The following is a 15,494-nucleotide window of genomic DNA, read 5'->3' on the forward strand; positions in this document are numbered from 1 at the left end:
GCCCAATTTATCCACATTGGCCAACATGTCGCATCTACACTAGTCCCACCTCCCTGCGCTTCGTCCATATCCCTTCAAACCTGTCCTATCCATGTACCTGTCTAACTGTTTCTTAAACGATGGGATAGTCCCAGCCTTAACTACCTCCTCTGGCAGATTGTTCCATACACCCAGCACTCTTTGTGTGAAAAGGTTACTCCTCGGATTATATTAAATCTTTTCCCCCTCACCTTGAACTTATGTCCTCTGGTTCTCGATTCCCCTACTCTGAGCAAGAGACTGTGCATCTACCCGATCTATTCCTCTCATGGTGGAAAGTCCTAAGAAGGATTGATGATGTATTTCCAGATTAGCATTAGGTGTCATTTGGAGGGAAACGTGCAGATATTGGTGCATCCATATTCCTGCTGTTCCTGCAGATATTGGTGCATCCATATTCCTGCTGTTCCTGCAGATATTGGTGCATCCTTATTCCTGCTTCTTCGGGTGTATTTAGACACAAATAAATTTGTGACACAAATTAATTTATTAAAGTTAACACGCGAATACAGGAAGTAATCAGGAGGCAAAGGCTTCGACTTACGAGAATTTGAATAAGGAACTGAGACATCTGGAGTATCCCTGGATATCATGAACACGTCTGGTTTCCATGCCAGAAGTAAGGATATATCTACAATGGAGGGAATGTACAAAGCATTCAACCAACTAATTTCAGGGATAATTGGTTTGCCATAGGAGGAGAGATATACCATCTTGCATTTAGAGGAATGAGAAAAGATCTCATTGTACAAAATTCTTAAGGGCCTTAACATGGCAGATGTCTTGATGATCTTTTGTTGGCTCACGTGAGTCTAGAACCAACGTTCACGGTCACAAAATAAGAGGTTGGCCATTCAGAATGGAGATGAGGAGAACTGTATTCATGCTGAGGATAGTGATTCTGTAGAATTTTCTACCAAGAGGCCAATGAGTAAATTCAATTGAAGGAACATAGATTTTTAATATAATTAGACCGTGGGACCCGTTGGGCCCCGTTCCCCCAACGCTATATTCCACCACTCACCCTTTCCACTAACGCAACCCGTTTCCACCACTAATCCATTCCCCCAACACAACCCGTCCCCCCTAAGCAAAATCCCACCACTTACCCATAGCCCCCAACTGCGCAGGCGCAGCTCATTTCCCCTCATCCCCAACACTCCCTCCCCACCTCTTCACCCTCCCTCTGCTCTCCCCTCTCCTCCTCCCCTCCTCCACTCGCCTCTTCCTCCCTTTCCATTCCCCTTCCCTCATTCACTCCCTCCCTCCATAACCCCTCTCTCCTCCCTACCCCCCTCCTCTCCCTCTATCTCCCTGCTCCCCCACCCACCTCTCCCCTATACCACTCTGCCACTAAACACAATGTTTAAATGAAATTTCTCCTCCTCCCCTCCCCCCCCCCCCCCCCCCCCCCCCCCCTTTACAACAATGCAACAAATCTCTTATTGCACTGGGTGGAAGACTGTTGACGGGCAGTTTATGTAAATGAGATCCCATTGTGACGTCATACGCTGCTAACTGCCAATGGAACAATGCTGACGGCCATTTTATGTAAATTAGATCCCATTGTGACGCCATAGCTGCTAACTGCCAATGCAGATGGAAGAAAATGGAAGTAAGGCGCTATCATGTACTGTTTTTCCATAATTCAGGGCATGACTATGCTCACACACAGACAGACTCACAAACAAACAAGATGATAGTTTTAGTAATATATACTAGACCAAGTGGGACCCATTGGGTCCCTGTCACAGTGGAGGCCTGTTCCCCCAATGCAACTCGTTCCCCCAACGCAATATTCCACCACTCACCCATAGCCCTCAACTGCGCTGGGGCAGCTCATTTCCCCTTATTCACCCTCCCTCTTTTTAAACTTTAAAACAAATCCAATTGCACTTGCTGCCAGGACTCAGTGTCCTGGGATTTGCAACATTGTAGCGAACAGGGCTACCCATTGTAACGTCATAGCTGTAACTGCCACTGCAACTTCAAGTCATTTTTCTCAAAGTGCGGTTTTGTAAAGTTAAAAATGTCAATAACTTGTGAAATATAACGGTAATCTGAACGAAACTTGATACACCATAGGACAATAGTGGGTGCGTACAGGGCAAATAGATCAACAGAGGATGGCATCTCTCTGGCTCTTCACACTGTCCTGACTTACCTGGAAAGACAGGGCACCTACGTGAGGATGCTCTTCATAGACTATAGCTCTGCCTTCAATACGGTCATCCCCACCAAGCTCACCACCAAACTCCACCAGCTAGGCCTCAGCTCGCCGATATGCGATTGGATCCTGAATTTTCTGACGGAGCGACCGCAGGCAGTGAGACTGGGCCCGCACCTGTCCTCCACTATCACCCTGACCACCTGCACACCACAGGGCTGTGTACTGAGCCCCATGCTCTACTCACTCTTCACACACGACTGTGTTCCTGCATTCGACACCAACACCATCGTCAAGTTTGCAGACGACACTACGGTGATTGGGCTGATCACCAACGGTGATGAAACAAAATACAGAGCGGAGGTGCAGAAGCTGGCGGATTGGTGCGCACGTAACAACTTGTCACTAAACACCTCCAAGACCAAGGAGCTGATTATTGACTTCAGGAGGTCACATAATGGAGAATACGCCCCAATCTCCATCTACGGGGACAGTGTGGAGAGATTGTCCAGCTTTAAGTTTCTGGGCACTCACATTTCAGAGGACCTCACATGGTCCACCAACACCGCTGCGCTGGTCAAGAAGGCACAGCAACGACTGTTCTTCCTGAGAACATTAAAAAAGACTGATCTGCCCCAACAGCTGCTGACAACCATCTACCGCTGCACCACAGAGAGCATATTAACGTATGGCATCTCCGTGTGGTATCTCAGCTGCACGGAGGCTGAGAGGAGAGTTCTTCAACGCATCGTCCACAGAGCGCAGAAATTGGGACATAGCTACCAGCCTTGGAGGGCATCTACCACACACGGTGCCTCAGGAAGGCCGTCAGCATCCATAAAGACTCCTCACACCCTTGTAATGGACTGTTCGAACTACTTCCCTCCGGCAGACGTTACAAGGCCTTCTACGCCCGAACCTCCAGACTCAAGAACAGCTTCATTCCCAGAGCTATAGCAGCTCTGAACCGGCCCTGCTGAGTGCCCCCCACCCCCCATGGACTGTCTCGCTCGGATGGTCACGTCGCACAGACACATCTGCACTTTAGTCTGTTTGAACTGGTTTGACTATTTTACTGTTGTAATGTTCTTTTTACAAACCATGTTCTCGGGGTATCTAAATCTAAATTGTATTAGTTATTTAAGTTATGACATCGGATGGAAGCTGCATACCAAATCTCGTTGCGCTTATGTGCAATGACAATAAAATATATTATTATTATTATTAATAGTGAGTAAGGTGGTCCAAAAATTGTAGAGCTATCGTGCACCATTTTGGCATAATTCAGGGAAAGGGTCAAGAACTTCAAATTCCTGAACATGCATATTTCCAAAGATCTTTCCTGGTCCCAGCATATTGATGCAATTATAAAGAAAACACATCAGCTCCTCAACTTCCTGAGAAGATTACGGAGAGTCGATATGTCAAAGAGGACTCTCTCGAACTTCTACAGGTGCATGGTAGAGAGCATGCTGACTGGTTGCATCGTGGCTTGGTTCGGCAACTTGAGCGTCCATGAGCAGAAAAGAATGCAGAAAGTTGTGATCACTGCCCAGACCATCATTGGCTCTGACCTCCCCACCATCAAAGGGATCTATCGCAGTCGCTACCTCAAAAAGGCTGCCAGCATCATCACAGATCCACACCATCCTGGCCACACACTCATCTCTCTGCTGCCATCAGGTAGAAGGTACAGGAGCCTGAAATCTGGTACATCCAGGTTCATGAACAGCTTCTTCCCCACAGCTATCAGGCTCTCCATCAAACAAACTCTGAACTATAGCAGCCTATTGCACTTTATCTGTTTATTTATGTGTATACATATGGTCTGTGCTATATAGACACACTGAACTGTTCTGTATTTATGCTTACTATATTTTGATGTGCTGCAGGCAAGAATTTCATTGTCCTATCTGGGACATGACAATAAACTCACTTGACTTGAAGAACTCATACAGTCATGCTCATACAGTCATCTACAGTCATGCTCATACAGCCATCATACACTCAACCATCACAATTTTCTTTGTGCAAGATATGACTCCAAAAATGACATTGTTTTATCTTTGGCTAATATTTTTACTAGGGCTTCCTGTTGTCATACTTGGTGAAATATTAATTAGATGTCAATCATTCCCACCTGTTCAGATATAATATTTGTAATTTAAATAAAACTAATGTTAAACGTATCTGAATTGTAATGATGATTTTATGATCATTACACAAAGGTTGACTAAGTTTCACCTCAGCATTTTCCATGCTACAAAAGCTCCCTGAACTTTTAAAAGAAACGGAGATGAAAAGATTGCAGGAGGAGTTAATTATACACTACTCCAAGGAAATTTACAGAGTAATCAGCCCACTCATTGACATACAAAATATTTAAAACAAGCTGGCTGTCATTTTCTCGGAACACATGTGGGTCTAGGTGTCTGCAAGATTTATAAGTAGCAGGATGAAAAATGTCCAAAAAAAAGTCAAGCCTTACATATTCTAACTTAACTTCATTCAAATCAATATGCACAACCACCATGCAATGAAAAAGATAGAACCTTGGGTATTTAAACGCAACGTTAAATTGTTTCTAAATAGCTATCATTTCCACTCTCTTATACTGAAAAAGAATTTACAATTTAGATGGTATTTTATCTCTTTCAGAAAAATCAGTACGAGTGTACAATTATTGTTAGGAAGAAAAACTATAAAACTACCAAGTATGACAATAGAAGTTACCTGCTTCAATAAGAATGTGGTGGTATGGGAGAGTTTTTCACAAATGCCCAAGTATGATTTCAAACAAAATGGTGAAAACAAACAAAATGTTTTCAAGATTACTTCCAATCATTCAGTTTTCAATATTAATAATTTTGTTATATGATTGCACAATGGCAGCAGAATTTCAAAATTTCCCAGCACAGCTACTCTGATCTAGAATACAGGGTTATTTGAATTTTAAAAAATTGACAGTTCCTGTCCTTTCATACCAGTTTTGTACCCAAACGTTTCCCTGTCCCAGTTACAAAGGGATTTGTTTTATTTTTACTAATTCATACATAGGATGTGAGTTATGCTAACAATGCCGGCATTTATTGCTCATCCCGCCCAACCAGATAGGTTTGCTTAGCTATTTCAGAGGGGCAAACTGGATAAGGACAGACAGATCTCCTTGCCCTTAAGATTCGGTAGATTTTTGCAATACCCTGGTTGTTAGGCGTTAATGATCCCGGTAACGTTGTCTAAACGTTGTGGTGGTGGTTGAGCATTAGAAATCTTGAGCTTGACTTAATTTGTATTTATGTGTAGTATTATCTGAACTGATTGGATAGCAGGCAAAACCAAACTTTTCAGTGTACCCAACAATCAGCCTTTCAAGGAACATCCCTGCCCAAGGTCATCTCTTGCAGCCCCAATTTGGCTAGATCTTTTCTTGCTTCCAGTTCCCCACCCCTTACCCCTCACACAATCAGTCTGAAGAAGGATCCCGACCAGAAATTTCACCTATCCATTTTCTCCAGATATGCTGCCTGACCCTCTGAGTTATTCCAGCATTTTGTGTCTATCTTTGGTATAAACCAGCATTTAGTTCCTTTTTAATACATTAAAAGATTATTTTAGTTAGACATTAAATTCGTTAAGTGACTATTATCGTTATCATGTCTATAACTCAACAATGTATGATATTTTTTGCTACTAGCACATCTATTGCATGTAAATGTAATTTTTTTCTGATGATATTCACTTGTAACTCCGCAACTCCCAGTATTACTTTGCAAGTTCCTATTTATAATTGAAAAGTACTTCACTGACATGCCAATAATGTTTGGCCATTCAAGATCCGTAATCAATACCAGGCCAACCATCTCTTTTGCCACATATATTAAATCAATTTGTTCTAACCTGGTGCTCAGAGAACTGATCAATGTATATAATGATGTTCAAAGTCCAGATCTCTGAAAGTTAAATCTTTTTACCTTTAGCCGTTGAAGTTCAAGAATGCTTTAATTTTCAAAACACTTACAATTCAACAATTGCACAATGTCTTTTAGTTAATGGTTTTATAGGAAACTGTCTTATTGAAATGCAGAAAAAAAAATAATTTGATGTATAATTGGAAGTCTTCAATAATGCATCCAAATATTGTTCACTTAATATGATTTTCAAAATTTGTATTTTATCAACTGTCCAATGCAATGTCACAGGAAAGACACATGGAGCTGTTACACAAATGCATGAAAGGAAGAAATTATTTTCAGAACTAATCCACTCAAGAGATTTAAATTCTATGCAACTAACCAAGTTGTTAGTCTCATCAGTTACCGTAGTAAGAGCACCACATCAAATAGAAGTATAAATGAGTAAAGCCCAGTCTGTTTTTACATAAAACTAGATTGACTCTAACCACATTAGTATAACACTTACACCAACGTATCAACAATTCTCATCTGAAGGTACCACATAGAATGCTACACGGAAAGGTTATTTATTCCCATTCATGAAAATTGTATTGCAACAGTAAGCTAGCAATATTTATTGCATGTACAGTTAAAGAATAAGAGCATTGGGAAACTGGGCTGGCTGCCAGGATGTCTAACCCCAATCAATCCTAAGACAAATGTTTATGCAGTCAATGCTAAATGACTGCATCAATTTGCCATTTTACAAAGCAAAACGCAAATACATATTGACCATCCTATAAGATATACCGTACTTCCCGGCAATGAAGACGCACGCCATTTTGAGTTACTACATTTTGAAAAAAAGGCTAGCGGGACAGGATCAAGGGTTTGGTTTAGTCCAGGGGTTGGCAACCTTTTTTGCATAGGGGCCAGGACCCATGTCTGTGTGCGGATGGCAGGCCACATCTATTGCCATAGTTAATAAATAGAGGCAATAATACACACTAACTAAATTAGTAATAACATATCCTAATAATACATAGTTTTCACGTGTTTATCAATTTGTTTTTTGCAGTTTCCAGATCGCCTGCGTGCCCCGGGACTAGCTGCAGTTCCCAGATTCCTTGTGTCCCAGGACTGGCTGCAGTTCCCAGGTCGCCTGCGAGCCCCGGGACTAGCTGCAGTTTCCAGGTCGCCTGTGAGCCCCGGGTCTAGCTGTAGTTCCGCTGTCGGGTCCCGTGACCACTCGCAGCCACCCAAGCGACTGAATGAGTTGCTGGCATGATCCCCGACCCCCTCCTTCTTAACGCTCCTGCCCTTCCCACAACTTTATCCCCGGCGGCCCAGCCGTGCTGACCCGGGCCAGACTCCCCACACGCTGTGTAAGGAACTCTTCTCCCTCCCCCCTCCCCCCCCCCCCATAGTTCCTGCAGGGGGGCGAGTGTAGTTCCCATAGTTTGTTTGGCCGAACGCACTACTCTCTGCAGAGCCTTCTTGTCCTGGGCAGAACAGTTCCCAGACCAAATCGTGATATTTCCGGACAAGATGCTTTCCACAGCCGCTGAGTTGAAGCACCGGAGGATCCTCAGAGAAACTCTGAATTTCCTCAATTGTCTGAGGTGGTAAAGGCGCTGCCTTGCCTTACTCACGAGTGCTGCAACGTGTGATGTCCATGTCATATCCTCAGAGATGTGGACTCCCAGGTATTTAAAACAGCTCACCCTATCCACAGTAGCCCCATTTATCTTCAATGGTGTGTACGCCCTCGGATGATGTGTCCTCCTAAAGTCCACAATCAGCTACTTAGTTTTTTTGATATTCAAGAGGAGGCTGTTATCCTGACACCAGAGTGCCAGATCAGCCACCTCCTCCCGGTAGGCCTTCTCATCGTTATCTGAGATCAGGCCCACCACCACAGTGTCATCAGCAAACTTGATTATCGAGTTGGAGCTGAACCTGGCCACACAGTCATGTGTGCACAGGGAGTAGAGTAGGGGGCTGAGGTCACAACCCTGGGGGGATCCTGTGCTCAGGGTGAGGGACTTCAATGTTGACCCCCATCTTGACTACCTGGGGCCTGTTGGTGAGAAAGTCCAGGACCCAAGCACACAGGGGGGTGTTGAGCCCCAATTCCAGCAAATTCTCGGCCAGTCTGGTGGGGACTATCGTGTTGAAGGCTGAACTGAAGTCTATGAACAGCATCCTCATGTAGCCCCCCTTCTGCTGTCAAGATGAGAGAGAGCGGTGTGCAGAACCTGGGAGACCGCATCGTCCGTGGGTCTGTTCGGACGGTATGCAAATTGTAGCGCGTCCATGTTGCGAGGGAGGAAGGTGCAGATGTGTTTCTTGACCAGCCTCTCAAAGCATTTCATGACTACCGAGGTGAGGGCCACTGGACGGTAGTCATTCAGACAGGCTGGGGAGGCATTTTTAGGTACCGGTACAATGATGGATCTTTTGAAGCAGGCAGCGACCGTGGACTTGGCCAGGGAGAGGTTGAATATTGTAGTGAGCACCGGAGCCAGCTGCGTAGCACAGGACTTAAGTACTCGCCCCGAGATGCCATTGGGGCCTGCAGCTTTCCTCGTGTTCACTTGTATCAGAGCCCTCCTCACGTCGTGCTCGGACAACGAGAATGTGTGCACATTCCTCCCTTCAGCTTCGATAGCCAGCACGCTGGCGGTATTGTCGTTAGTCGGCAGACCTGGGGTGATGTTGCCCGTCTCGAAACGAGCGTAAAAGGAGTTCAGGTCATCCGCTAGGGAGGTGCCGGCACTACCAGTTGAGGGGGGGGGGGCTGCTCCGGTAGTTGATTACAGTCCGTAGCCCCTGCCACAGGCGTCTGGTGTCCTGCTGCTCCAACTGTGACTCCATCTTGTCTCTGTACCTCCTTCACCGCCCTTCGCAGTCGTTAGGACTCTACCTTGTAGATGTCCATATTTCCGGATGCCAGACCCGAGTTGTAGGCAGCGGTGCGAGCATTCAAGGCCACTCACGAACGGACCTGTCTACCCAGGGGTTTTGATTCGGAACGGTGCTTACCCTTACTGTGGGGACAATGTTGTCGGTTATTGTTGCGATTAAGTCCGTGACTGCTTCCGCAAACTCACTGACGTCACTGGAACTTGCTTGGAACATATTCCAGTCGACATCTGTCAATGCATCTTGGCAGCATGGCCTCTGACTGGTCGGACCACCACTTTACGTCCCTCGTCACTGCCGCTTCCCGAACTATCCTCTGTTTATACTCCAGCAGCAGGAAAATGGCAGCGTGGTCAGATTCTCCTAAGGGAGGGAGTGAAACGGCCTTGTAGCCCTTCCGGAACGGCGTATAGCAGTGGTTCAATGTTCTTTCCCCCCTGGTGGCACACGTGATGTGTTGGTAGAAGTTCGGCATGACCTTCTTGAGATTTGATTTATTAAAATCTCCAGCCATCACCGTAGCCGTATCCGGGTTCTTGTTTTGATGTCGACATAGCACATCGTGTAGGGCCGATAGTGCCACGCGGTGTCCGCATGCGGTGGAATGTAGACAGCTGTGACGATCACTGAGCCGAACTCCCGGGGAAGGTAGAAAGTCAAAGTCAAAGTCAAAGTATCCTTTTTTGTCATTCAGACCTTTCGGTCTGAACGAAATTTCGTGCCTGCAGTTATACATATAATAAAAATAACAAAAACACACAATAAACACAAATTTAACATCCACCACAGTGAGTTCACCAGGCACCTCCTCACTGTGATGGAAGGCAAAAATCTTAAAGTCTTTGTCTCTTCCCTCCTTGTTCTTCCTCTGCACTGAGGCGATCCAGGCCTCCAATGTTGTGACCCAGCCGGGTGATGGTAAGTAAGTCAGTCCCGCGGCTGAATCCAGCTCCACGAATGGGCCAGTTCAAACTCCGCGGCCCAGGGTGGTCGAAGCTGTCGAAGCTGCCGCCCTCCAGTCCAGCGGACGAAGCTGTTGATGCGGGAGCTCCGGAAAAACAGGTCACCAGCCTGTTACCTGCGAGCTCGCGACGATGTCGTCCACTGGGCCCGCGGCCGATCCTCCGAAGTCGTGCCGCCGCCGCCGGAATGCCGCCACAGCCCCGAAGTCGCGCCGCCGCCAGAACGCCGCCTCAGCTCCAAGTCGGGCCACCGCTGGAACGGCGGAACGCCGCCACAGCTCCATGTCGGGCCACCGTTGGAACGCAGCCACAGCTCCGTCAGGCCACCGCTGGAACGCCGCCACCGCTCCAAGTCGGGCCGCCGCTGGAACGCCTCCACAGCCCCGAGGCCGCCAGCTCCGCCATTAGGCCTCAGCGCAGACGGAGACGGGGGACACGACAAGAAAAAGTCGCACCCCCCCGAAGGAAGAGACTAAAACCATGTTTCTCCCCTCCCCCCCCACACTTACACAACCTAATAAACTAAACTAAAACAGACAAAAGAAAACAACAAAATAAAAGGAAAAACAGATACACTGCAGGCGAGCCGCAGCTGCCAGGCAGCGCCGCTACTTCCGGTCGGCATGAGATCGTCAGGTGCTCCAGATCCGGCGAGCAGGAACGGGAAAGCATCTTGATATTTCCAGGGTTACACCAGTTGTTATTGGTCATGAAGCAGTCTCCTCCACCCTTGGATTTCCCAGATGCTTCTGTTCTGTCAGCATGATGGACAATGAAGGACTCGGTTGGGCAGATTACCAGATCCGGAATCAGTGAGGTCAGCCATGTTTCGGTCAGGCAGAGGATGTTGCAGTCCCTTATGTCCCGCTGGAATCTGACCCTCGCCCTGAGGTCATCCAGCATGTTTTCCAGGGACTGGACATTCGCCAGAAGAATGCTGGGCTGAGGAGGACGAAAAGCTTGGGCTCTCAGCCCATTCCGAATCCCCCCCCCCCGCTTACCCCAATGTTTTCTCCGGGTTTTCTTTGTAGCCGCGCTTCCATTGTTGTTGCAGCAGCCTGTTGATCTCTGCTGACCACGCTGGTAAGTACAGCGTTTAAAAAGTCTCCGTTTACGCTAGGGTTTAAATTTAAGAGAGTTTCCATGCCATACTTTGTTAGTACTAGGGAGTTGGAACTTAGAAATAAGTTAAAAGGGAACATGAAAGTTAAAAATACGCAGTTTTCGTGGAGCTGCCACGACGGCGACTGGACAGGGCTGCGCCATTGAGCCCTTCGAGCCACACCGCCATTCTATGTGATCATGGCTGATCATCCACGATCAGTTGCCCGTTCATGCCTTCTCCCCATAGATTCTAGGGGCTAGTGGAGTCAAGGGATATGGGGAGAAGGCAGGCACGGGTTATTGATAGGGGACGATCAGCCACGATCACAATGAAGGGCCGAATGGCCTCCTCCTGCACCTATTTTTTATGTTTCTATGTTTCTATCCCCTGACTTTTGATCAAAGTTAAGAGTTTGATTTTTTTTGATAACCATGTCCACATCGGGTTAATTTCTTTAAATATTAATCCTTCAGTTTAAAATAAAATTCACCACCTCAATCACACAGCTTTTGAATCTTCTGCCTGGTGAGAGAAGGAAGATAGACAAAAAATGCCGGAGAAACTCAGCGGGTGAGGCAGCATCTATGGAGAGAAGGAATAGGGAACGTTTCGGGTCGAGACCCTTCTTCAGATGGAATCACTGCTCTGCCTGGAGGACAATTCATGATCTCTGGATGAGTGGGAGAGTCTAGGACTAGAGGTCATAGCCTCAGAATTAAAGGACGTTCTTTTAGGAAGGAGATGAGGAGGAATTTCTTTAGTCAGAGGGTAGTGAATCTGTGGAATTCTTTGCCACAGACCATCAGTGGATATATTTAAGGCAGAGATAGATAAATTCTTAATTAGTACAGGTGTCATGGGTTATTGGGGAGAAGGCAGGAGAATGGGGTTAGGAGAGAGATAGATCACCCATGATTGAATGGTGGAGTCGACTTAATGGGCCGAATGGCCTAATTCTGCTCCTATCATTTATAATCTTATGATGATGGGAATGAAAGATTAAAGGGCAGGTGTAGCTTGGCTTCAATTTCTTTAGAATGCTTAAAAGAGAGTGAAGGAGAGGGGAAATTGTGTCTCATGTTTGCATCACTGAAGGAGCAGAACTTAAGAGAGTGATCTGTTAAATATGGAGACTGATGGAGTGAAAGATGAAGACAAGGAGAATGCTATCCTCGATCTGGCTAGGAGCATGTGAGTAACAGTATGGGAAAATGGAACAGAAACATTGAGAAGCTCATTAGCTGCAATAGATATTAAGCCACAGTCATGGAAAAAAGGAGGCTTCTCTGAAACAAATGAAAGTTTCATAATCAGAACTGATAACAAAGAGCCAGAAAAATGATTGAATAGAATAGTTATTTTTGATATCAATATTTATATTTCCTACAACACGAGGTATTTCTACCATTCACGTCAAGACAGTTCTAAGAGCAACCAAATCAGTCCACTTAATTCTCTCATTCATTCTATCACATGTAGCCATCAGTATCTCAATTTCTCTCACCAGGCACCTACACCAGTGGTAATTTACTGTATCCAATTACCCTAACAATCAGCTCTATGGGTAACTGACAAATAATCACTCTCTGCTGTAGTAGCCAAATACCAGTTACTGAGTCTTATGGAATAAATTATTCATCAGCATTAATTGAACTGGTCAGCATTTATATTCACAGCTGTCTACATTGAATCAATTAAAATGAGTAAAATACTTGTTATACATTAAATAAGCATCCCAATATCAGATCAATGTTTAGTTTTGAGAACTCAATTCAAAAGTTTTGATTGATTTTCAGTTAGGTTGTTGACTTGCAGACTTGCATCATAGTTAGGTTTTGAATAATATTTTGCTACCTCCTTAGGGTCTTGCACTCTGAAAACAATCATATTAACAGTGTGAAGTTTTTCTAACTACCAAGTCAAGTCAAGTTTATTCGTCACATACACATACGAGATGTGCAGTGAAATGAAAAGTGGCAAAGCTCGCGGACTTTGTGCAAAAAGACAAACAAACAACCAAACAAACTACAAACAGAATGGAACAGAATCACATATTCTTTTACATATTAAATATTGTAGGCGGAAGGAAAAAGGGAAAAAAACAGCAATTTAAAAAAAAAACCTGATTGGTACGTGTTTATTTGATAAGCTTCAGTACCATAAATCGGGAAGCTGATCAATCTGCAGGATACAGATTATATTAGGTTGTCTCTCTTACTGATTGTTTGTCAATATTAGATAATTCGCTAGCATACAAAATATACAATTGACTTCTGAATCACATAGCACTTTGTCTCTTTCATCTACATTCAGAGTACTAATGTGTCATTCTTCTGTAAATATATATATATATTACTAAACCTACACAGTGGTCAACCAATTGTACATCTTCAGCCCTTTGGCTCAAATTTGAATGTTACTTTAATTTTGTCAACAAATTAAAGTTATTGTTTTATTAAAACAGTGGAATGCTGAAACACAGAACTTACCTTCATGTACAGTTACTCCACAGTTGTCACACTGGACAATTTCATCAGCATCTTCACTGTTATCTCCTAGACATACACAACATATCTGTACAAAGTCCATTTTCTGAGAACAGAAGTTTTGGTCTCTGTCTGTTAAAAAGATTTCCTTAAAAAAAAACAAAAGTACAAGTTGAATTACACTAGAAACTAGTTTCAAGAAGAAATTATTTCTCCAGTTTGTGACAATGCAATTCAATAGGATTTCCGAATAATATTTGAAAACTTCAGGTTATTTTTTAAAAAGAGCTCTGAGCTTGGATTCAGACCTTTCAATTGTCAACTCAAACTAATAAATGTTGATAAATACAACTTTTCTTCCCTATCAACTCCCCACTCAAACTTCAGTAATAATAATAACCCAGTAACAATAATAATAGTGGTGGTGGTGGGATGATATCATGCTTTTGCTGTGTATGTACAATGAGACTAAAATGAATAATTGCTATTATCAGGTGGGGCATGGGGACACAAGAGACTGCAGAGGTAGGAATCAAATAAAAAACAAAGTATTGCAAGAACTCAGCAGATGAGGTAGCATCTGTGGAGGGAAATGGGCAGGACGTTTCAGGTCGGGTCCCTTCTTTAGACTGATGGAGTGGAGGGGGAGAAAGCTTGTAAACAGAGGGAGGAATAAAGAAAAAATGGCAAGTGCTAGGTGGATAAAGGTGAGATTATTAGCAGATGTTTGGAGTTAGTAACAAAGACTAGAGATGAAACTGATGCAAAAGATGAGGTATATATACACGTATATATAGGTGTTTCCGTAAATACAAGCACTCAGTGGTGAAACTGAAGATCTCCAAACTTCCAGATTATTTTCCTGTTTTTTTAATGTAATATTCCCATTGGTTTATATCCTGCATTGTAAGTGTAGAGTCAAAATAATGAGATGAAGCAAAAATAAATAAATCTGTTTTTACAAAGAAAAATATTAATGTCCCTTTGTTTTCTTGCCTTTTTAATGACATTTTTCAAGGATTTCATCAAATGCTTGGGCTAATTTGAACCAAAAAGATTACATTAATTTTGCAATAAAATAACTCTATCCAAGCCAAATTCTGATTATGCGTATGATTTATCACCCAATTTGATGGTTTTCTGATGCCCCAAGTTCTTGCAGCACAACCCTGAGTAGCAGTGTCCCTTTGGTCACGTGTGAAATGTGTGAGTTAAAAGCAGAGTAACCGTTTTTATATATATTGTTTCTTTTTTTTGGTTTAAGCTTTATATTGAAAAACCTAATAATGAACAGAACTTAAAATCATGAAATAAAAATCTAGTTTGCTCACCTATTTTATCGATGTCTCATTCTGTAGTCCCTCCCGTTGTTTAACCTCGTCAATGCTACAATTGTTTTTTTTGCACTCATCGTGATTTTGGTTACATGCCGACATTTTGAAAGGGGGCTTAGAAATCAGTATGAGACAGTATCCCATTTGTCTTATAAATTAAAAGAAAATTCTCGTTTTTTTCAAATTTTGAAAGTAAAGGTGCACAACCTTTTATCCGACTCCCAACATCGCAGAGCTGGGGCTGCGGGCATCCGGCCGCGGGCGGCTCCGGTTGTAGCTCCAACCCCGGCAACTATACCCCTGGCTGCGCGGCGCTCCAAATCCAGCGCGGCCCGCAGCCGGACGCCCGCAGCCCCAGCTCCGCGATGTTGTGTGTCGGCGGCCACAGCGCTCCGGAGCTTACCACACGGCGACCCGGTAAGGCATTGCCCGCTCCCCGCTGGTATCCCAGCGCTGCGACGCCGCCGACTCCCAACATCGCGGAGCTGGGGCTGCGGGCGTCCGGCGTCCGGCCGCGGGCGGCGCTGGATTTGGAGTGCCGTGCAGCCAGGGGTAGAGTTGCCGGGGTCGGAGCTCCAATCGG

The 15,494-nt window shown here is 44.6% G+C and overlaps 1 protein-coding gene across 3 annotated transcripts in view; it reads right to left on the reverse strand.

Annotated features, from left to right (window-relative positions):
• Positions 1-15,494, reverse strand: part of phf14 (PHD finger protein 14) — a 241,562-nt gene that overhangs the window by 186,058 nt on the left and 40,010 nt on the right. For all 3 annotated transcript variants that reach the window (XM_033045737.1, XM_033045746.1, XM_033045727.1), the window contains exon 4: positions 13,581-13,725. In XM_033045737.1, coding sequence (XP_032901628.1) covers positions 13,581-13,725 — 145 coding nt within the window. The remainder of the gene's footprint in view (positions 1-13,580; positions 13,726-15,494) is intronic.

This window comes from Amblyraja radiata, chromosome 2 (assembly GCF_010909765.2).
Source record: "Amblyraja radiata isolate CabotCenter1 chromosome 2, sAmbRad1.1.pri, whole genome shotgun sequence".
Classification (NCBI taxonomy): Eukaryota; Metazoa; Chordata; class Chondrichthyes; order Rajiformes; family Rajidae; genus Amblyraja; species Amblyraja radiata.